Consider the following 21,687-nt stretch of genomic DNA (forward strand, 5'->3'; position numbering starts at 1 on the left):
CTAGTACTTGCAACGTTTGTAGGTGAATGACGAGTGGCAGCAACGTCAACGACTACACAACTAAAGCAGTCTTAGAGGCTGCCGCGTGTGGAGCATTTGCAGCATCTCACATCAATTGAAAACAAAAACAATCAGTGCAACGAAATCATAACTTGGTAGTGCTATGGAAATCCTCTCGCTTTTCGAATGGCTCTTCTGCTTTATTATATTTATTTATATATACATGTAGGTATATGCATATTTTTGGGGCTTCTCCACAGCCGGCTTCAAAAAAGAAGTCTTTGCTTTGTGGCATATAAATATGGCAACATTTGGTGCTTGGAAATCAGTCAGAATTTGGGTTTTAATCATTTGATTTGCACTACGATAGTCAAGTCGGCCGAGTGTTACTAAAACAAAGCGTCTTGTAGCAAAACGCAATATTCGGCAGCGTGTAACAGTGCAATAGGGACACAGCTGTACAGACAGGACTATTAGTCCTGACATAAGTTGGTCTGGTTTTTAAGATTTTTGACGTTAATTTAAGTATTTAACTGATACTCGGCTCGATTAAGGCATACCAAAAACAAATCTAAACGAAATACGCTACAATGTCGAGAATTTGGTGTTTCGTGAGTTTATTGTTGGTGATGTCAGCGGTGTTGGCGCGGCCCGAGCCGCCAGTGAACTCTTACCTGCCACCCTCAGCCAATGGTAATGGCGGTGGACGTCCCTCATCGCAATATGGTGCGCCTGGCCTTGGTGGTAATGGTAATGGTAACGGCGGTGGTCGTCCCTCATCGCAATATGGTGCACCTGGTTTAGGTGGTAATGGAAACGGTAATGGTAACGGCGGTGGACGTCCCTCATCGCAATATGGTGCACCTGGTTTAGGTGGTAATGGCAACGGTAATGGTAACGGCGGTGGACGTCCTTCAAGCACATACGGCGCACCTGGCTTAGGTGGTAATGGTAATGGCGGTGGACGTCCCTCATCGCAATATGGAGCGCCAGGTTTAGGTGGTAATGGCAACGGTAATGGTAACGGCGGTGGACGTCCCTCATCGCAATATGGTGCACCTGGTTTAGGTGGTAATGGCAACGGTAATGGTAATGGCGGTGGACGGCCTTCAAGCACATACGGTGCACCTGGCTTAGGTGGTAATGGTAATGGCAACGGCAACGGTCGCCCATCAAGTACATACGGCGCTCCCGGTTTAGGTGGTAATGGTAACAGCAACGGCAACGGACGCCCCTCAAGCACCTATGGCGCACCAGGTCTTAATGGGAATGGTTTGGGTGGTGGACAGAAGCCCTCTGATAGTTATGGTCCTCCAGCCTCTGGTAATGGCAACGGCTATTCGAATGGCGGTAGTGGTAATGGTAATGGAAGTGGACGCCCAGGACAAGAATACTTGCCACCTGGTCGCAATGGTAACGGAAACAGCGGCAGAGGTAATGGAAACGGTGGCGGAGCAAATGGCTATGATTACTCTCAGAGCGGCAGTGGCAGTGATAGCGGAGAGAGCGGTGTAAGTAAAAATAGTTTTTACTTAACTTTAAGCTTTTTTATAAAGTTTATAAAAATAGGACACACAAGGTTGCTGGAACATGAAAACCATTCCGAATTAAACACCGTTTACAGTTTGTTTTGGGAAGAAATTGAAGTACATTGAGTTACACCATGGTTTTCGGTATACACTACAATGAAAGTATCAAATTAATAACTGTTGTTACACTCTCCTTAAATACATTGCCACTTTTTGCAAACAGTTTTGCTCAGCAATTCATGCTGAGTGTCCTTTAACGCTTACACATATTCTTACTTGGCTCCTTCCAATGCTACAAAATAACTTTGGCAACTCTACTTTGCGCTTATTTCACACACAAACCTTGCTTTTCTTATGAACTGTTCAGTTATTTCAAAACTTGCCTGCTTACCATTATTATTCTTTAGGAACCGGCACAATACGAATTTAGTTACGAAGTAGAAGATGCTCCGAGTGGTTTGTCCTTCGGACATTCAGAGATGCGCGATGGCGACTATACAACGGGACAATACAATGTGTTGTTGCCTGATGGAAGGAAGCAAGTAAGGATATTTTATTATTGATACTATTTTAGAAGCGCGCGGAAGACTTAAAAGAACCATTACATTTAGAAATGTTGATTATTATCAAAGTTTGTTACTGAGCCAATTGGTTAGACGTTGAAAAATCAGTCGAAAGCTGTATCATGCTTAATATAGTTGAACTCTTGGAACACTATGTGTTGAAAGCATACTTTTAGGTACTCATCGTTATGTATAAATAATAATACATAGTGGTTAGGATTTTAGTTATAAATTTATTTGATTTTTAACTTCGAACAACTAATTTATTTCGCTTATGTTTTTCGCAACTTTCTGTCTCTCTCTCTCTCTCTCTCTCTCTCTCTCTCAACCATAATTTTTGTTTAAATGCGCTGACGACCACATAGATCGTTGACTATGAAGCCGATCAGGGTGGTTATCGTCCGCAGATTCGTTACGAAGGTGAAGCTAACAATGGTGCCGGTGGTCTCGGTGCCGGTGCTGGTGGCGCTAATGGTTATGATTATGAACAGAATGGTAATGGACTCGGTGGCGGCAATGGTTATTCGAGCGGACAAGATTTAGGCAGCAATGGTTACTCTAGTGGACGTCCCAATGGTAATGGTAATGGAAATGGTAACGGTAACGGCTATAGTGGTCGTAATGGTAAAGGACGCAATGGCAACGGTGGCGGACAAGGACTCGGACGCAACGGCTACTCTGACGGACGTCCGAGTGGACAAGATTTAGGCGATAATGGCTACGCAAGTGGACGTCCGAGTGGTAATGGCAGTGGCGGTAATGGTAATGGTTATTCGAACGGTAATGGCAACGGCAATGGCAATGGTGGTGGTCAGTACAGTGGTAATGGCAACGGCTACTCCGATGGCAGACCGGGCGGTCAAGACAATCTCGATGGACAGGGTTACTCCAGTGGACGTCCAAATGGTTTTGGACCTGGTGGTCAAAATGGCGATAATGATGGCAACGGTTATCGATATTAAGTAACTGACAATGGCAACGATTATGTGACGACCCATAGCGGACAACGAGCCCACGAATAAACTGCGGGCATGGAAAAATGAAACGCTCCTCATCATGCATACCGAAACATATTACATACATACAAACACATTACCCATACTCGATATTCAATCATCATAACACTAGACTATTATATACGTAATGTATTTGCATATTATCTAGTTAGCATTTAGTGCGTGTATATGAAATGCATGTGGCATATAAATAAGAACAGTTAGTAAACTTAAAGTTTTAATGTGAAACTGCTAACCCTGTAGTCCCAAACTTTACAATCTTTACTTAAAGCTTCATGTTCTTCATCTCCATTTGGAAGTAGTCGCTCAACCTGACTGTATTTAACTTACTACATATAACTCATTTCATAAAAGTCTATGCTAAGTTGTACTCCTTACCTTCTAAATACTTAATATTTGTTTATAAATATAAATACTTATATATACTATATACAAGCCAACACATGTAAATCTTAGGTTAATATTATAGCAATGAAACGGACAAGCAAATGTTACAATAAAACACAAAAATATTTGACGATTTTTATAACAAAATAATGCGATTTTTATTTTTTCACACACACACTTTCATAAAAAGTTCATTTAAGCTCTCCAGCAAGCGCGCTTTCTACTATGTCGCCAAAGTTTGTCCAAACATAGTTGTGCAAACGCGGATCACCTCGAGGATCGTCTGGTTTGTTGGAGGCGGGTATAGCAGTCTCATTAAAATGCTTCAGTTGGTCCAAAAGGGTTTGGAGTATATTTGGGTATCTGACATTAAATAAGAAAGAAATTTTTATTTGGAAATCTTAAAAATTTAATGAAAATTTGTTGTTTTTGATAATATCCTTAAAATTGTATCTTTATAGATAAAATTATCTTTATAATACCAAGAAGTGACGTGAAAAAATGAACTATGACATAAAAGGGTTCAATATGTATTCCTTTGAGATGAGGTCTCACTAGGTAATAACTTTTTCAAGTCATATAGATTAACCCAGGACATCAGTAACCCAAAAATTAAAATAAAATCTGTCGATGTGTTACTATGTAATCGCACAACCAGTATATGACTCGCACTCTATAACTCTTTCAACTAGCTGTTTCTAATTTAGAGTGTGTAAAATACCCCAGGAAATAGTTTTAAGCTGATACAGCTCTGACATCGCTAAACGAAAGCGAAAGAGAGAGAGGCTTCTTATCCTTCAAACTTCCACAACTTGACTACAATACTTACGACTTTAAACATTTAAAAAAAAACTCGAAAATATCTAGGTTTAAAGCTCAATCCCAATTCATTTCTTGCACACTTACTTTTCAGCTTGATTATAGTATTCGCAGGGATCATCTCTGATATTATATAAGCATGGCTTCTTCTCCTTATACTCGCATATGTTTGGCGGTGTCTCCATCACACACATAACTGTGGCAGCCCTGCGCATTCGTATTACCTCCGCCACACTGGGTGTCATATTTAAGGTGGCCAAAGCATGGCCGACCGGACAACGTTGTAACAACTTTAAATCGTAGGCAGCAGCTTCGCGTTCGCCCGGTGGACCATACCAACCATTCCACATTGTGGGATAATTGGTGCCAAGTACCAACTTCCAATCGCCCATAGTGAGCGCTGCACTGCCCCAGATATCATCGATATTGTGCAGGATATTGCGACGCGGCGATGGTTCATCACGCGTAAGCGCATTCCAAATGCTAATACCATCCAATGCTGCACTGGCATTGCTATGAAAAATTATTATTCAATAAAGTGTCGCTCAATTTTGTGTGCTTGTTACTTACTGCAGTTGTTGAGCTTGCCCGCCAGTCGCCGCGCTCAGCAAAGTCGGCAACCAATCGACGATGTGCATACGCTGTTCGGCTACACGTGAACGTTTCTGCAGACGTGGTGACCACAGCAACGCTGCGCCACGCACACCACCCTCCCACACTGAGTTCTTGACACCGCGAAGGGGCCAATTCGAGGCGTGATTAAGGTTGAATCCCTGCGGTGGACCGCCATTATCTGTGCTAAAGACAATTATGCAGTCTTCAAGCATTTTGCGCTTTTGCAGTTCCTGTACGATCAGTCCGACTGAATTATCCAACTGCGTGAGCATTGCTGTATGGAATGGAAATGGAAAAAGTTTAAATAATAATAACTAATCTAATAAATAGCACATAGTCTATCCAGTGCTAACCACTGATAGAAAATAGTTGTTGTTGATCTTGAACTTATCAAGAATTGAATTAAAATTTAAAGATGGCGGTTCATAAGCCAAACATCACTCAAAATCTTGCAACAGCCCTTGAAAACTATGTTAATCGCACTATGTTCGGAGGCCTAATTTCGGAATTATTTCTTTCACAATTATTAGCAAACTTCTAGAAAATTAAAAATATTGCTTTGAATGACTGACAGTTATTCTCATCCACCAATATGCGCGATTTTTTTAGCAATTATCGACCATCCGAAAACTTTTTGTCCACTGCTTTTCAACGCTCTAACTCTTTCCAACTCTAGCTCGATCAACTAACAAAATCTGTATCTTTTCCTACTTCTTTGATATACCTTTAAAATCAAGAACTTTCGTCCCGAATAATAACACATTTTATAAAATATTGTATAATGGCAACTTTGTTCATTTAGTACTTTTTTCTCTTACCTGCGAACCTTCGTCTTCCCATATCCTCGATTTTATCCAGCTTAGCCACTGCTTCATCAGGCGCTGGCAGTGGATTATAAGGATTGGCTGAATGCACCGCCGCATGTGCTACATAAAGGAAGAGTGGTTGGGCTGTTGCATTGTGCGCGGCTATCACACGTACCGCCTCATCCGTTACAATGTCAGTGGTGTATTTTCCATGAAATTCATAACCGATATCCATTCCTCGAAAGGTAGATACATAATTAAAATACGATTTATTACAGTTCGTCTAAGAATTTTTAATTTTAACACCTGTGGAATTTTTGTGTCAAAGTTCAACGTCATAAACTATTAATAACGTAGTTTTAGAGTCTTACAAGTATATAAAGACACCAGATCCAATCAGTTAAATTTTAGAAAATAATTACTTTTTGTGAAACTCTTTACAATTACCTTTTCGCATATCCAAACCCCACATTCCATGCTCCACTGCTGTATGATCGAAGTAATCATGATGTCCCGTCCAGAAGCCTACGTGTGTCTTAAAGCCGCGCTGTAAAGGCGTATATACGCTTTTGTAATGACCCAAGTGCCACTTGCCGGCAATATGTGAGGAGTAACTGGAATTCAAATTTCATGAAATCAAATGTTGTAAATATTAGGAAAACTGAGGAGCCTCTAATAGGCACGATAGCTAAATGGGCTCACCCTAATTCGTTGAGGTATTGTGGCAAAATTTTCTCAGTCAAGGGTAGACCGCGTGGTTCAGCACCATACAGCACCGTATGTTGCATACCTGAAAAGAATAAGAATAGCCGGAGAGAAAAACGGCTTTAGAGCTCGGTTACCAAGTAGGGCTGATCTCACTTTTTCAATACACATATGTAGATACACATACACTTACGAATTATTATGAACTATAATTTATTAAAATTTTTATCTCACCCGTATGTATTGGATATTTTCCTGTCATTAACGCCGATCTGGATGGTGTGCATATCGGATTTACATAATAATTATTCAATATGAGTCCAGAAAATGCTAGAGCATCAATATTTGGTGTGGGAATTTGTGCTGAACCATGAAAGCCAACATCGTCGAAGCCCTAAAATTGGAAATAATATAATATATTAGATAATAAAAAGTGTTCTATTCACAGAGTACTCCTAATACATAATACAGGTTTTAAACTCTCTCTGTACTTATAAACTAGGGTTCAATCTATTGTATCATCCGGTTTAGGAATGGTTGGTGCTTTAGATATGGAATATTCTCTGCCCTAATATCTCCAGGGAATGTGTGAGTAGGTTGCTAGAAAAAAGGAGCAGTGAGCATCTTCAATAACTCTTTATGAACTCCAAACTTCAAGAAAAGCTTAGCGTTTTGCAAGCACACGTCTATAGCTTAAAAGTATAGTCTCTTTCCGAGAACGAACTGTTTATTCAAAGTAAGTTATGAATTCTATGATACTGGAATTGCTAGAAACAGTGAAACTAATGAGCTACCGAAGTAGAACTTTCATCATCATATTTCGGGGTACTCCTCGACATTTGGATCGGGTGACTCTTGCGGAGATTCATTAGCTTTACCAGACAATTCTTTCCCTAGTAAGAGGGGTTCTAATTAGCCACTGCTCTATTTGAATCATATATAATATATTACATCAATATATTCGATGAGAATGTAAATTTCCTAGTAAACTTATTTATAGAATTTTAAGAAAATTGCAATTGTACTTACCAAATCATCTGCCAAAATAAATATTATATGCGGTCGCTTTTCCTCGAAATTTTCCGCGCTGCTTTGCGACATGCAGGCGGGAATACTTAGTAAACATATTACATAGAATATTTGTGTAAATCTCATTTTGTATTGATGCTGAAAATAATTATAGAAATTTATTACTCATACCGAGAGAATCAAATATTTTAACAAATAAAGAATTGTTACGAATTTGGTTTCAATTCATTAGAGACACACTCATCTGGAAATCTTTACTACTGACTAATTCGGTCTTCTTTTATATCATACATATTATCGTTAACAACTGTGGTGTGTAAAGGAGAGCGACTTTTCTATTAGAAATAATCAGTTTTGTTAAATTTAATGGTTACAAAAAAGCTTCGATATAATTTCTTTATATTGACGGAGCCTAGCGAAAATTTAATGCAACGATATTACGGCAGATGAGGGTTTCGGAACATTAGTTACATAAATTTAGATATACTCGTATTTACTTTATATTGTTTTGCTACCCGTCCGAATTTCTTGACCTTCACTTAACGGATGCAGCTGTCAAAGCATTGACAATAATCGTTTATAACTTGTTTGTAACAACATTTTCATATATTATCCAATATAGAAGTGATCTTCAATTCCAAAATTATTTAAATACATACATACATACAACCATGTAGCTGTATTCATGCGGAAATGGAAGTATTGTATTTATCAAGTAACAATTAGTCCAAGTGCACTTGACTGCTGGTATTTAAGTATATAATTGTTTATAAGTATTAGTATGTAATTGTAAGTCAATGCAAATGACTCGTGTAACTACTTATACGAGTATAGTACTTATATCTAAGTACATAAATGCCTGTACAAACATATACTATATACTTGTAGATATGTACAGGTTGGTTGATGGTAGAAAAGTTTCTGCGCTCAAAATGAAAAAATACTGTTTTTGGCACGAAATAAATATAATATATTGTTTGATTCAATATAATCTCCATTAACTTCAATGCACTTATTCCAATGATGCTTCAATGATTTTGTGCCATCCCTATAATGACTTTACGTAAGCTCTGCAAGATACCGGTCTACGGCTGTAATAGCTTCTTCATTTGACGAAAAACGCTTTCCACGAAGGAATTGTTTGAGGTTTCCGAAGAGTTAGTAGTCGCTGGGAACCAAATTTGCTGAATACGGTGGATGCTCAAGCAATTCGTACTTTAATTCGTTGAATTTTGTCATTGTTAAAACACCTTAGTAAGCAGGTTCATTGTCTTGTTGAAAGATGCTTTTTTTTTGTGCTGCAAACCAGGTCTTTTCTCACGAATTTTTTCATCCAGATGATTCAAAAGGTTGGAATAGTATTCAGTGTTGATTGTTTTACCTTTCTACAGATAAACAATGTAACCAGCCATAACCTTCTTTGCTGATCGTTGTGAGTTCTTGCTTTGGAGCTGAACAACCAGCTTCAGTCCACTGTAAACGTTCTTGTTTCCATTTAGGATTATGGTGGTAGATCCAAGTCTCATCCGTAGTTATAAAACGACGCTAGAAATCAGTTTATTCTGCTTAAAACGCTCCAAAGTATGCTGAGAAATTTTTAACTCCTGAATGAGGCCATGTATTTTACTATTTTGTAAGTAAAATAAGCACTATACCTACATATATGTATACTATATTTAAACAAGCAATAAACACATTTTTATTTAAATAAAACGAAAGCATTGTATTTGAGAGTTAACAATGTCAGTGAAAACTACTGTTCAGACTCGCATAATTTAACAAATCTGTAAGCTGATTGTATGTTAATCAGCCGCCAATATTTCGAAATACAACGAACTATAAATATAGGTATAAGTGTTAAGCGTTAGCTTGAGATCGCTATTTTCTCTGCTATGCTCCACACTGACATCAAATAATTTAAAGCTAATTGCGTCAAAATTTGACTTCGATAATTTTCATCACTTCAATACCAAATCTTCACTTCATCAGTGGTTTATGGGTCCATGTTTTCCTAAGGTTATGAGTAGGTGACATGTGATAATAGAACCTGTCTATTTCAATATCTTTAAGAGATAAAAAATATTCAGTTTTTAATAGGACTTCAATTACTTAGGGCCGTTTTCTCAATGTCTGGTTAAAAGCTTAACCAGAAATTTATCGGCAACATGTTGAAACATGTTTTTATCAATATCTGGTTAGCAACCAACTGTCAGTTAAGTTCTGGTAAACTTCACCGAAAGAAGGAGTTTTGGTTAGTTTATAATCAGAACATGAAATGACAACTGTCAGCTGTAAAATCTATAAGCATAGAGGGAGTTCAGACGGGGATTTTATTAAGCATTTTTTTAAAAGATTTATAGTTTCTTCTTTTGTGTAAAGAAATTTACCCTTTGATTAATTTGTTCACATTAATTTGGAGTATCCCACTTGGACATTCTATTTAGGCATTAAGTCCATTTTTCATAACCAAAATCTCATATCATGTTCATTATGAAAAAATAAAAAGCGGTTACTCCGGTTGCACCGAAACTATAACCCCTCACTTGATTCAGTTCAGTTTGTATGGCAGCTATATGCTATAGTGATCCAATCTAAACAACTTCTTCGGACATTATTATGCTGATCATTTATGTATATATTTTATAGGGTCTCCGACGTTACCTTCTGGGTGTTGCAAACCTCGTGGCAAACTTAATATACCCTGTTCAGGGTATAAGAATCGGTTGCTGTATTCAGTTCCAGGTTTTTCGGTCCACCTTTTAATTTAGTAGATTAGATATATATATATATATATATACATATATAAGTTATATAGATTGCCTATGATATAAGCAGTTTGCTAATTGACTTAATAAAAAAACTGCTGGAGACGCTAATTACAGGAAGAGAAAGTAATGGTTTGCTAAAAAAAACGAGTACAAGAAATAAAATGGACTTCCGCGCTAAATTTTTTGGAGATCCTCTTGATGATGAGTTATTGTATAAATTTCGTTATTTATGCTCAATGAGAACCAAAAATAAATTATAATATTTATTGTTTCTTAGTGCGGCGTTTAATATTAATGGAGTCCAAATTATGCTAGTTTTAGTAGCAGGTGTCAGTCTAAAAAATATTCTCAAGACATACATAATTGCTAATAATTGAAGATAGAACCAAATCGATTGTGGCGCGGGAATGTGTACGGTGCACCTTGCTGCATAATTGTAAAAAAATTCATTAAAAGCAACAAAGAGCATATACCATAAACTCTAACATTTATTAAAGTTGTGCAGAATCATTCAGTTGGTTTATTGTACTTATCTCAAGCTCATATGACAGTTACGTCTACGTAACCGGAGCGAACCCGAATTTTTATTAGATTAGGAGTGTCTGGAACTTGACAGTATTACTTAAATATGTTTAAGGAATATTTTCACCCGCGGCAACAATAAGAACTTATCCTTGCCAATTGAAATACTATATACTTAGTATGGTTAAACTTTTTTGAACTGTTTACCACCATGAAACTCTATAAAGGAATTAAAAATGAGATATGCCAAGTTAAGGCGAGACAAATCGAATATTAATTCAAAAAAGCAATCTATCTATCAGTTCATTTAATAAAAGTTAGATATGATAAGGACTCATAAGATGAGTTCTGAGCAAATATTTTGTTAGACTAAAACTTGCAGTGGTGTCTTTGAGAGCTTGGAAAGATCTCGGCAAATTTTCGTAACTTTGTATACCGAAACTTAGAATAATATACAATTAGACAGACAGTGTTAACGCACTCAACCGACGCGAAAAACAACAGATTTCGAAATAAATATAAGTAATAGTTTCGGTTCCTGCTTATGAGAAGACGTGAATCGATCATGAAGCATATTTGTACGAAACACTGGCTTTGGATGACCTCTTTAACACTTTTTTTCGTTTTTTTCACCGTTCAATACAGTATTTTTTGTTTATTTACATTCATTTGGTGCATTTCTACGTTATTATTGTAGTTGTTGTTTGTTTCACTGAAATTTCTTCACGTTTCGCACACTAACTTTCGACCGAAGCATATGTAGGTACATACGAGTATATGCTCTTATCAGGCGCAAACGCGCTCCACTATAAAAGGTCTCTCGCAAATTCGCTGTTGACAGTGGCTCTACCTTTTAAGTACAACAAATCGTTAAATTAATTTATTTCGTTAGTCTTTTCTGCTTCTTTGTTGTTGTACACTTATTGACAATTGTCTTTCGGAGCCACTTACTGCCGTTGGCGCGCACCGCTAAATTCAAACTGAATTGAAAGGCGGACCAGCGGCTAGCGCAATCCAGCGCTGGCGAGCATAATGTGCTAATAGCTGCGCTACAGGCAATCGTGGCAGGTGTGGGCCGAAATTATCTGCTGCGTTGAATTGAGTTTATAGGTATTAGTAGCCTTTTAAGGTGATGTTATGAAATGGCGGCTGGACTTACATATGACAGTTAAGTGCAGATAGAAGTGAAGAAAGCTGATTGAAGAAGAGTGCATAGTGAGTGCAGTGTTTATTTATTTAAGGTTATGAATAATTAAAGCAATTAGTTGGGCGGCTCTTATAAAATTTCATACAAAAACGCGAGTTCAGTTCCAGTCTTGATATTATGTCGAAAATTGAGAGTCAACACGATTTTTTCTGTTGCAAAAGGCGTGGTGAACGTTTTTTAGTCAGAAATAATGCACGTACTTCGATACGAGAGGTAATGTTAAAGCTGACAAACTACACAGGATATGACGAAAACGAGGTTCACCAAAAATACCATTCCAACCTTAAATACACTTTATATATTATATTATTGGGAGGCCTACCAAAAAAAGCAATTAGTTTAGGGTATTGAATGGTAAACATAACAAAACGTTTAATGCTCAGGCTAAAAATAATTAATTTTTATAGAAGGAGTAATCTCAAGCTACTTACTCTTAAGACGCCGTATAAAATATATGCTGAAAGTACGCATTCTCCACTTTCAATCAACTGAAATGAAATATCCTTTGCTCCGAATCTTTGTTAAGTTCAGCGAGTTTTTATATAGATAGTATCCAGTTGGGACTCACTAGGGAACGCAAAAAACTTACGGATTGCTTAAGTCTCATCGCTTACCGTCAAACAATGAGCTCTCGGAAGTTGATATCGATTTCAAGACTTAATCTATTGTAGCTGCCATTACTCTTTTGATCGCAGATAGGCTAAGAATACTTTAGAGTGCATTGAATCGAGGAACTCCAGATGGAACCCTTTTCCTGGTGATACTCGTTAGAAAGAGCAATATTTTTTACTTCCGTTTTTGACTAAGCCCTAAGGATATATGTAGGTATGTCAACCCGGATTTTTAAATGGTTCTATTTATTTCTAATTTTATTCTTATAATAGACTTTATGCAGTCAGATAAAAGTTTCTTCTAATATATATCGATATATAATACTATGCATATCAAGACTTGAGTACCGACAAGTCGATATAGTACCTGAGTGATACATTAGTTTTACAACACTAATAAAAAATGACGCAAAATCTAATGATTGCTTGATCTTTTGAGCAGATCACAATATTCTTATCTATGATCTTGTAAACCCTCAACCCCTAATGGCGGAGTAATTCTGCTCAAATAATATAAACGAGACTGGCTCAATAAAACAAAAACGGTTAATTATTCTTCAATATTTATTTTATCCCCTTCAAAATAGTCACCATTAGAGGCGATACACATATGCCACCTTTTTTTCCAATCTTCATAACACTTCTGGTAGGCCGCTTTAGGTATGGCTTTCAGTTCCTTCTTCGAATTCTCTTTTATGACATCAATCGACTGCTTTCCACGAAGCGGCAATTTGAGTTTAGGGAAAAGAAAAAAGTAACACGGTGCCATATCGGGTGAATACGGTGCGTGCGGAAAAATATTTACGTTGTTTTTGGTCAAATAATCGCGTACAAGACGAGACGTATGAGCTGGCTCATGATGTAGAAACCATGACTTGTTGTCCCACAAATCCTTCCTTTTGAGACGAATATTCTCACGCAAACGCTTCAAAACGGATAAATAATATTCACCATTAACGGATTGACCTTCTGGAAGGAATTCCGAGTGCACAACACCTTGGCTATCAAAGAAAACAGTGAGCATAACTTTGATTTTCGATCGACTTTGACGTGGTTTTTTGGGTTTCGGCTCATTTGGAAGGCGCCATTCAGATGATTGCTGGGCTGTTTCAACGTCGTATTCATAGACCCAAGTCTCGTCACCAGTTATGATGTGCTGGATGTCCGTATCACTGAGCATTTCCTTGGCGACAGTTTTGCGTTCCTCTTTTTGAAGAAAATTCAACAATTTTGGAACAAGTCGAGCAGACACACGTCTCATGCCCAAAACATCGTGAATAATGCTATGAGCGGATCCATTTGATATGTTGAGCTCACTAGCTATCTCTTTCAGTCAAACGACGATTTTCCAACACAATTTTCTTTACTTTTTCGACGTTTTCTTCGTTGGTTGACGTTGCTGGACGACGATCATGGGGCAAGTTCTCCAGCGATGTACGGCCGTCCTTGAACGACTTATACCAATCAAAAATACGTGCACGTGATAGGCAAGACTCCCCATATGCCTTCTGCAACATTTTCATTGCGTCCGTTATTATTATTCCATTGGAATAACAAAATTTCAAACAAACTCTTTGCTCAACGTTAATTTCCATAGGAAAATTCGAAAAACACACTCGAGGTTGACTTGTTTTTAGTGCCGTAAAAAAAAACTATGTGACAGATTGCGCTCAAATTTGACATGTAAATATATAACAGTCCTGCCAACCTAAGCAAAAAAAAAAGTATGGCCATATGTGATGTCCTTGTCGAGTTATGAATAAAGTCTCGTAATATAGTTTATTAACTTAATGATTCGGTTTGCTAATAATCAAACGACTTGATTTCTAATAGTCGTTTTAGAAGTTTGCAGTATCAGAAGAACCATGTTAAGACAAAGGCAACTAACAAGCTCTTACCTTTTGTTTGTGTCTGGGATTTCTAGATATTTATAAAATATCCAAAGAAAGCATTTGGTACTATAAACATATGTACATATATTCTTTCACCTTGTTACTCAAAAGGTGTCTGCCAAAGGATTTTATGAGGTTAGGAAATATATAACGCGAAAATCTAAAACCAAGATATGAGAATCACAGCAAGAAATGTTAAAATTTTTGGTCTGCAACCCTCCATTGCGGGTTTCTAACAACAAACCGTTATAGCATTCCATGTTAGCCTTACAATTAACAGCTGCTACCGGCGATTAGCTAAGAAATTTGCATGATAAAAGGCGGGCAACTCATACGTTCAATGGCTTAGGAAATGCACAAGTATACATATATATACGTACATGTATATGAATATTTGCATATGTACATACATATGTATCTATACAAGTATGTAATTTAAAATGTAAACAAAAGCAAAGTAGAGAATAATTGTTTATGTTTACAATTTAAACGAACGCGCGGGCACGGTGGGCGGTGGGCGTGGCTATGCAAATTGACTTGTCGGAAAGTAAAAGTGAACAAAAGTGACAGCATTTCAAGACACTTGCGAACTGATGCGCTTATATACTTACATACATATACATAGAGATCGTAGATAAAAAATGTGCGCGAATGAATAGGAGGAAAACGGTACCACTGAACTCGTTTGAACTCGAAACTTTGGTGACACCACGAAAGTCAAATTATGACATTTAAAATCAACGTATGATCTTAATGGATGAAATGATTTGAAACAGTTTTAGCTGACTTAAATTATAAGAGCTTCATTTTGAAGTGTTACAATGTTTGAAATCGACACATACATATGCATGTATTTAAGTTATGTTAGGTTAGTTTATCATATTAATAGGACAGTGTCCGGTTAGAACTCCTATCAGTTCGGCGAGATGGAACTTTAAAAATTCCAGAAAAGTTTGGTATGCAGTTGTCAAGCACAAAACCATATTCAAAAAGCTACGAAAGATAATTCGTCTTCAACACAATTTGGTTCATATTTCTGAGTACGCCTCATTTTTTCGGCACATGGAGCGCTTTTCGTAGCACCAGTAAAGTCTTTATACTCTTGGTTATTTCAATACCGAAACTCCATTCAAACAACATTATGAGGACAGCAGTATCGTTTGCGATAAATCCAATAAAAGAACACAGAGATATAACATATTTTTAAGGATGTTGTTTGGAGCGCTCTCAATAATCTGACCATTGGGCTTTTGAATATTTTTGAAGCTTATCACTGTTAAAGAATCATTGCTGGCACCAAGTGGAACATAATAGCTCCGAAGTTAAACTGATCTGTAATTAGCAGAGAGCTTAAAATAGAACGTATTGATGGTGTCTTTGAGGAAAAGAGATATCTGAAGCCCAGTACTTCACAATTGAGGACTTGAGTAAGACGATTGAACTCAGAACATGCTAAAAACTTGAATTTCAGCGGATAGAACAGTCTGGGCATTGTTTTAAGAAATCCGGTCGAGAGGATAGACCTTGAATGATTATAAATCGGAGGCTCGTTGTGCTTTCGTAGATCCAATTATCGTTAGAAGAATCTTCCTATTGTATTGTTATAATTAAATACCCAGTTAAATACCAATAGCAACATGGTGGACTTAATTGTACACATAAAAGGCAATGCTCTATCGAAAATTTTTTAAAATCACAGTGAAATCAGCGATTCAAACAAATGATGGCGACAAAGTGCATGCAGATCTGACAGCACCTGGGCTACCAAATGGTTTGGAAATGTTTTTTGCTGCTACAACCACAACAACGAAATATAGTAACGGTATGAAGGGAACTGACGAGGATTTCGGTCTCGATTTTGGTGTAATATTAATAGCAGACCCAAAAGGATCACTTTAATACACTGCCATAGAAATTGTTTTGTTTTTAAGTTTTTGAAAAAAAGATAGCAAGTTTCAAACAAGACAAAACGTTAACTTCGGCTACCCAAAGTCATAATATCCTTAAGGGGTTAGGGGTAGTCAGAGGCACGAAAAAATGAGAATTTTCAGTAATTTTTTTTTTTTTTTGCTATTAAGTCATGTTATTTTACAAAAGTAGTAATATGGCATTATTATACAATACAATGCTTTGACTTGAAGTCACGAAATTTTCAAAAAAAAAAGAAAAAACATAGTTTTGAGAAAAACGCATTTAAAGTTTCACACTAGCGCTCCCGAGTGCTTTCAAGTGCCCGAGCGCTCTTTGTTATTTGTCGAATAACTCAGAAACTATCGGATCAACTTAAAATTTTCAGACAATATTTTTAAGATATTACACTTGACGAAAATTTTTATTATTTGAAAATTCTGACTACCCCTAACCCCTTAACAGTTGTGTTTCTTATAGCATAAAAAACTCTTTTGCTTGATTACGATCGATCGGTTTGTATGTCAGTTATATGCTACAGTAGTCCGATCTAAACAATTTCTTCGGAGATTGCACCGTTGCCTTGGACAATAATTCGAACCAAATGTCGTGAAGATATATGATCAAATAAAAAAAAATTTCATACAAAGACGGGATTTGGATCGATCGGTTTGTATCATAGGTAGTATATGCTATAGTCGTTCGATATTGGCGGTTCCGACAAATGAGCAGCTTCTTGAATAGATAAGGACGTGTGCAAGACTTCAGATGGATTCATAAGCTGAGGGACTAGTTCGTGTGTATACAGACAGAGGGACGGACGTTGTTCATGGCAAACTTAATATAACCTCGTTAGAATATAAAAATGTTGCATTTTCAAATCTTTGCACATTTTATGGCAAATAATTGTGAATTGAAGTAACTGTTAACAAAAGAACACAATTAACATAAATATAATTACAATTTTATTTTCATCATTTTGTTCCTGTATATAATAGTCGATGAAATCGCTTTAGCTTTTATACCAAAATAAATGAAGTTGTTTTTCTTTTTTTTTTTAAGTTAAGTATAACAGTGAAATAATTATTAATTCAAGCATAAATAGTTAAAATTATTGTGGTTTCACAGCATGAAACTTAGTTAACGTTTTTAGCGTCCAAATTGCGCTTGCATATCAATAAAAGTAGCACTCTTCGCTTATATACAACGAACGTTACCACAACAACACGTGCAGAATGAACATGTCGAGTATACACGTACATATGTATTTATGTATGTTTGAACCTGACGTTTTGACCATGAGCCATGCGTTGCGCTTTACACACTAAAGTAAAGTTAAATATAAGACTTATTAAGCAATTTACAAAATTTCTAGATCACAATGTCGTATTTCGGGGAATTTTTTCTGCAAAGAAAAGCAGTAATACAATTAATAAAATTAATTATAAGCAAACAAAAAAAAATTAGTTTCATACCCTTAGCTTCATTTCTATTCGATCAATTTCGCCACCCATGAGGTCAACAATATTCTCGCCGTGCTTCAATAGAAACTCCTCCAGTTCTTCAACTTTCTGGAATGATTGTACCGTCTAAAAGAAGATATAAAAAGAAACAGAGGTTAGAAAAATGTTTAACAACAATTTTTAGTTAATAGCATAAACTGTATATAAAAACAAGGAAAAACATCAACTGCGTTTGCACCGAAGCTATAATAACCCTTTACAAATTCAAAATATTCCATACAAGAACTTGATTCATCAGCCAGTTTGTATGGCAGCTATATGCAGTAGTGGTCCGATCGGATGAATTTCTTCAGATATTATACCGTTGTCTTGGACAATAATTCATGCCAAATTTCGTGAAGATATCTTGTCAAATAAAACAAAAACAATAACAACGATAAGTATCACTTTCCTTCAAGAGATCGTTCAATTCCTGTTTATCCAAATATGAGCGCGTCAACTCACGGCCATCAAAATCCATTTCAGCCTACATAAAAATACAATAAAAAAAATTTACATATTTAGTTAAAAACTTACAACATTTAAAGCACAAGTTTCGCTTACCTTGTAACGCACTAAAGAATTGCCCATATCAATGCCTTTGACATCGTGTATGGCGCGTATCATCACATCGCTTTCCAGCTCAGCGTTTATCTTATTCAACAAATCTTCCGATATTGATCTGCAAGCGACAATTAAGTACCGTTATAACAAGGCATACAAACGCATTTTTGTACAACAACACTTACTTGCCCACCAACGCCGTGGCATTTGTGTAGATAATAAAGGAGGCTACAGCGCCCAAAATACCACCCACCAACAACGAGCCAACAGCATCGAACACTGGCAAGCCGGTAATTGAAGTGAGACCCATGCAAGTAGCTGCCACAGCCACGCTGGTCACAGCCGCAGCGTCCTCAGTTAGCACAACATTAACACAAGGATCTTTGCCACTCAATACTGCATAAAAAATAGTAAATTTAATTTAATTAGATAATTTATGTAGTTGTTGTTAACACACCATAATCCTTGAAGGACACACCGCTACACTTAGCGGCGCGCTGTAATTCGTTCAGCGCCACAATGAGTGTGGCACCCTCGGACACCAGCGAACCACCCAGTATGAAGAAAGCCCAGAAGAAATTCTCTACGGGTTCGGGATGCATGAGACCTGTTATGCCGTGATACACCGATAAGCCAGCGCCCACACAGAATATGCCAACACCCGAAATGAGCGAAGAAACATACTTCATATTACTATAACCATAAGGATGGTCCGAATCGGCCATTTGTGTCGACTTGTGTATGCCATAAGCTAAAATGAGTTGGTTTATTGTGTCGGCCAGCGAGTGTATGCTCTCGGCAAACATGCTGTGCGAACCAGAGTACACCCAACCGCAGGATTTAAAGAGGAAATTGAGACCGTTACTGTAAAGAAATAATTGAAGATTTATAACTAAACCGGCACATTTAAAAAGACGCTCTACATACATGCCAATTGCAATCAGCACAACTTTGCCCGATTTGCCAGTCAAACCGGGTTCCGAGTCAACCACCACTGTGCGTGCGCCAATTTCACGTCGATAATCGCGCAAACGGCGCTTTACTGTGAAGAGATCTGTAAAAAAAAAATAATAAACATTAAATCTGTATACATAAACTAATAAATATAAAGAATTACTTTGTTGATGCTTTTTGCGTTCAACTTCGCGCTTCAGCTGTTCTTTAAGTAAACTCTCACGTGAGCCCCACACACCGATCGCCTTCGCTTCGACATCCTTACGCCAATACACCGTTATAGGTGGCTCTTGTTCGTATGGCGAGCGACGTTTTATCTTAGACAGACACTCTAAATCTGAGGCTTTCAGCAGAAAATCGCTCATAGCGCGTGCGGGTGTTATGAAATTGCGCTCCAAGGAGGAACGATTGAAGTCCACCAAAACACGCTTCTTTAAATTGTACGAAAATAACATTAAATTAAAAAATGTGCATAAAATGTTTGCCGAGTTATTACCGGCTTCTGCACAACTAGCTCTACAGCTGACGGCGTTGCTTGCTTTGTTTGTTGCACATCCGCTGTTGTTGCTGGCGCTACGCCAGCATCCGTTGTTATGGTCGTAACGACTTTTGGTTGTGTTGCTTTTGCAATGGCCGCCTTCGCATTGGCCGTGGCAGCAGCCATTGTCGCTGCTGTCGCCGCTGCGTCGATTGTGGGTGATGTCTGTAGTTGTGCAGCGGCTGCTTGCGCTGTCTCTTTTAGCACATCATTAACAGGTAATTTCGCTGGTGGTATTGTTGTCTCTGGTACAACAGGTGGTTTCGTTTTCTCGAAAACTATATCATTTATTTTCGAGCCTTCTATAGTGGCAGTGATGGAGAGTATGCCTTTTTTGGTTTTAACCTCCATCGTTTTAGTTTCACTGGATAGCACAGCGTCGTCCGTCACTGATGCACTGGTGGTTGTGGCGGATTTCATAATTTGCTTAGGTTCTGTAGCGGATTTTTTGGTAGTTTTAACTTTTGAGGTCGCCTCATTGCCAATGCTGGCGGACGAACTGGATGCACTGGTAACAGCAGCAGCCTCGATCTAAACAAGATTTATATAAACGAATTTTTGTTACAAAAACTGTGTTTAATGGTACTACCTTCTTGGAGGAATAAGCGCAACGCAGGTGATGAGCATTTGATAATTTATTTGAAATTCTGCTGTATGTAAGTCTAAATGCATCATTAGACGACAAGTGTTGATTCAGCTGTAAATGAAATGTATTAATTATTTTACAATTTCTATTTTCAAATATCAAACTTACCCTTTCAATGGACACAATATTACTTAAGGCATGCAAGCTTTGTCGCCCAAAGAAATGCTGTCGCACTCGCAGCACACGCACAATTTCAGCTGTACGCGGCAGCATTTTATATTGACCGTTACAGAAGCGAGATGTGGTAGTTAGACGCGCGCAGAACTTAAAAGTACTTTAAAATAACTTTTCACTATTTATTTCTTAGTAATTATGCAGGCAATTAGCTTTTTACTTTACTTCACTGTAGTAAATAAAAAAAAAAGCAATGAATCACTGCAACGGCGTAAAAACAGACAATAACAAAATTCTTATTCCAAATAATGGTTTTGTACACTTACAAACCTGTTATTATGTTTAGGATTTAAATGTGATGTATTTGAACTAATTGGTTAATTTATTTGCTATCAAAGTGCTTGTATAAAACATTCCTTTGCGTTTGTTTTTCCTTTTTTTGTTGCCTTCACCAGCCGTACATCACAGGTAAACTACGTCATCAGCACACAGCGTAAAGAAGTTTATACTATTTACGAAACCAATGAAATATTATATTGTATATGCTGATATTTAACGTTTCATCACTAATTATTGTGTGACTATTATATACACAAAATAATTAATTTTGCATCCAATATTAAAAAAATTTGTATCAACTTTTAGTTGCCGCAGCTGCTTTAAATTTCTTTAATGTCAGTTTAATTTTGACAACAGACCGTCTAATTGTTTTTATACGCTTTTTGTTTTTGTCTAGCCAAAGCACACACCATCTGATAACATTGAAACGTTCACAATAGTGATTTTTTTTTTTGCAATTTGAATAAAATGGTACACATTAGTAAAATGTATATACTCATACACTTATTCATTTACAAATACAAATTATTATTATTATCTATCATAAATTAAACATTTACTTATGAAATTAGAACATATAATGTACCCAATTAAAATAAATATTTTTACAGCTTTTGTTATCTTGTAATACCCTATAGCGTTTACGTTCTCTG

At 37.1% G+C, this 21,687-nt stretch overlaps 3 protein-coding genes across 12 annotated transcripts; 1 reads left to right on the forward strand and 2 right to left on the reverse strand.

The window, feature by feature from the left end:
- The first annotated feature begins 356 nt into the window (after positions 1–356).
- resilin lies at positions 357–3,622 on the forward strand. Its single transcript, XM_036375354.2, has 2 exons — positions 357–1,511; positions 2,458–3,622. Exons 1-2 carry the CDS (start codon positions 591–593, stop codon positions 3,052–3,054), a joined length of 1,518 nt encoding a protein of 505 aa, XP_036231247.2. The 5' UTR covers positions 357–590; the 3' UTR covers positions 3,055–3,622.
- Positions 3,621–11,742, reverse strand: LOC106617878 (arylsulfatase B). Of its 8 annotated transcripts, none has more exons than XM_036375303.2 (10): positions 11,610–11,741; positions 7,967–8,210; positions 7,470–7,607; positions 6,675–6,834; positions 6,438–6,525; positions 6,183–6,349; positions 5,748–5,972; positions 4,885–5,203; positions 4,402–4,827; positions 3,621–3,858 (listed from the first exon to the last, which is right to left on the reverse strand). In XM_036375303.2, exons 3-10 carry the CDS (start codon positions 7,593–7,595, stop codon positions 3,687–3,689), a joined length of 1,683 nt encoding a protein of 560 aa, XP_036231196.2. In that variant the 5' UTR covers positions 7,596–7,607; positions 7,967–8,210; positions 11,610–11,741; the 3' UTR covers positions 3,621–3,686. The 8 variants fall into 8 exon arrangements, with proteins under 8 accessions (XP_036231196.2, XP_036231194.2, XP_036231192.2 ...); XM_036375301.2 differs by having other exon boundaries at positions 7,967–8,213; XM_036375299.2 differs by having other exon boundaries at positions 7,967–8,213; positions 11,502–11,741.
- Positions 11,743–17,319: 5,577 nt separating this feature from the next.
- On the reverse strand, positions 17,320–21,373 carry ZnT49B (Zinc transporter 49B). Of its 3 annotated transcripts, none has more exons than XM_070107982.1 (12): positions 21,026–21,373; positions 20,690–20,924; positions 20,525–20,632; positions 19,894–20,466; positions 19,561–19,828; positions 19,371–19,497; positions 18,901–19,307; positions 18,629–18,839; positions 18,444–18,561; positions 18,292–18,366; positions 17,853–17,966; positions 17,320–17,782 (listed from the first exon to the last, which is right to left on the reverse strand). In XM_070107982.1, exons 2-12 carry the CDS (start codon positions 20,792–20,794, stop codon positions 17,738–17,740), a joined length of 2,151 nt encoding a protein of 716 aa, XP_069964083.1. In that variant the 5' UTR covers positions 20,795–20,924; positions 21,026–21,373; the 3' UTR covers positions 17,320–17,737. The 3 variants fall into 3 exon arrangements, with proteins under 3 accessions (XP_069964083.1, XP_014090781.2, XP_036231181.2); XM_014235306.3 differs by having other exon boundaries at positions 21,022–21,373; XM_036375288.2 differs by lacking the exon at positions 21,026–21,373 and having other exon boundaries at positions 20,690–20,956.
- Positions 21,374–21,687: the final 314 nt, after the last annotated feature.

The sequence above is a fragment of the Bactrocera oleae genome, chromosome 4, assembly GCF_042242935.1.
Source record: "Bactrocera oleae isolate idBacOlea1 chromosome 4, idBacOlea1, whole genome shotgun sequence".
Lineage (NCBI taxonomy): Eukaryota > Metazoa > Arthropoda > Insecta > Diptera > Tephritidae > Bactrocera > Bactrocera oleae.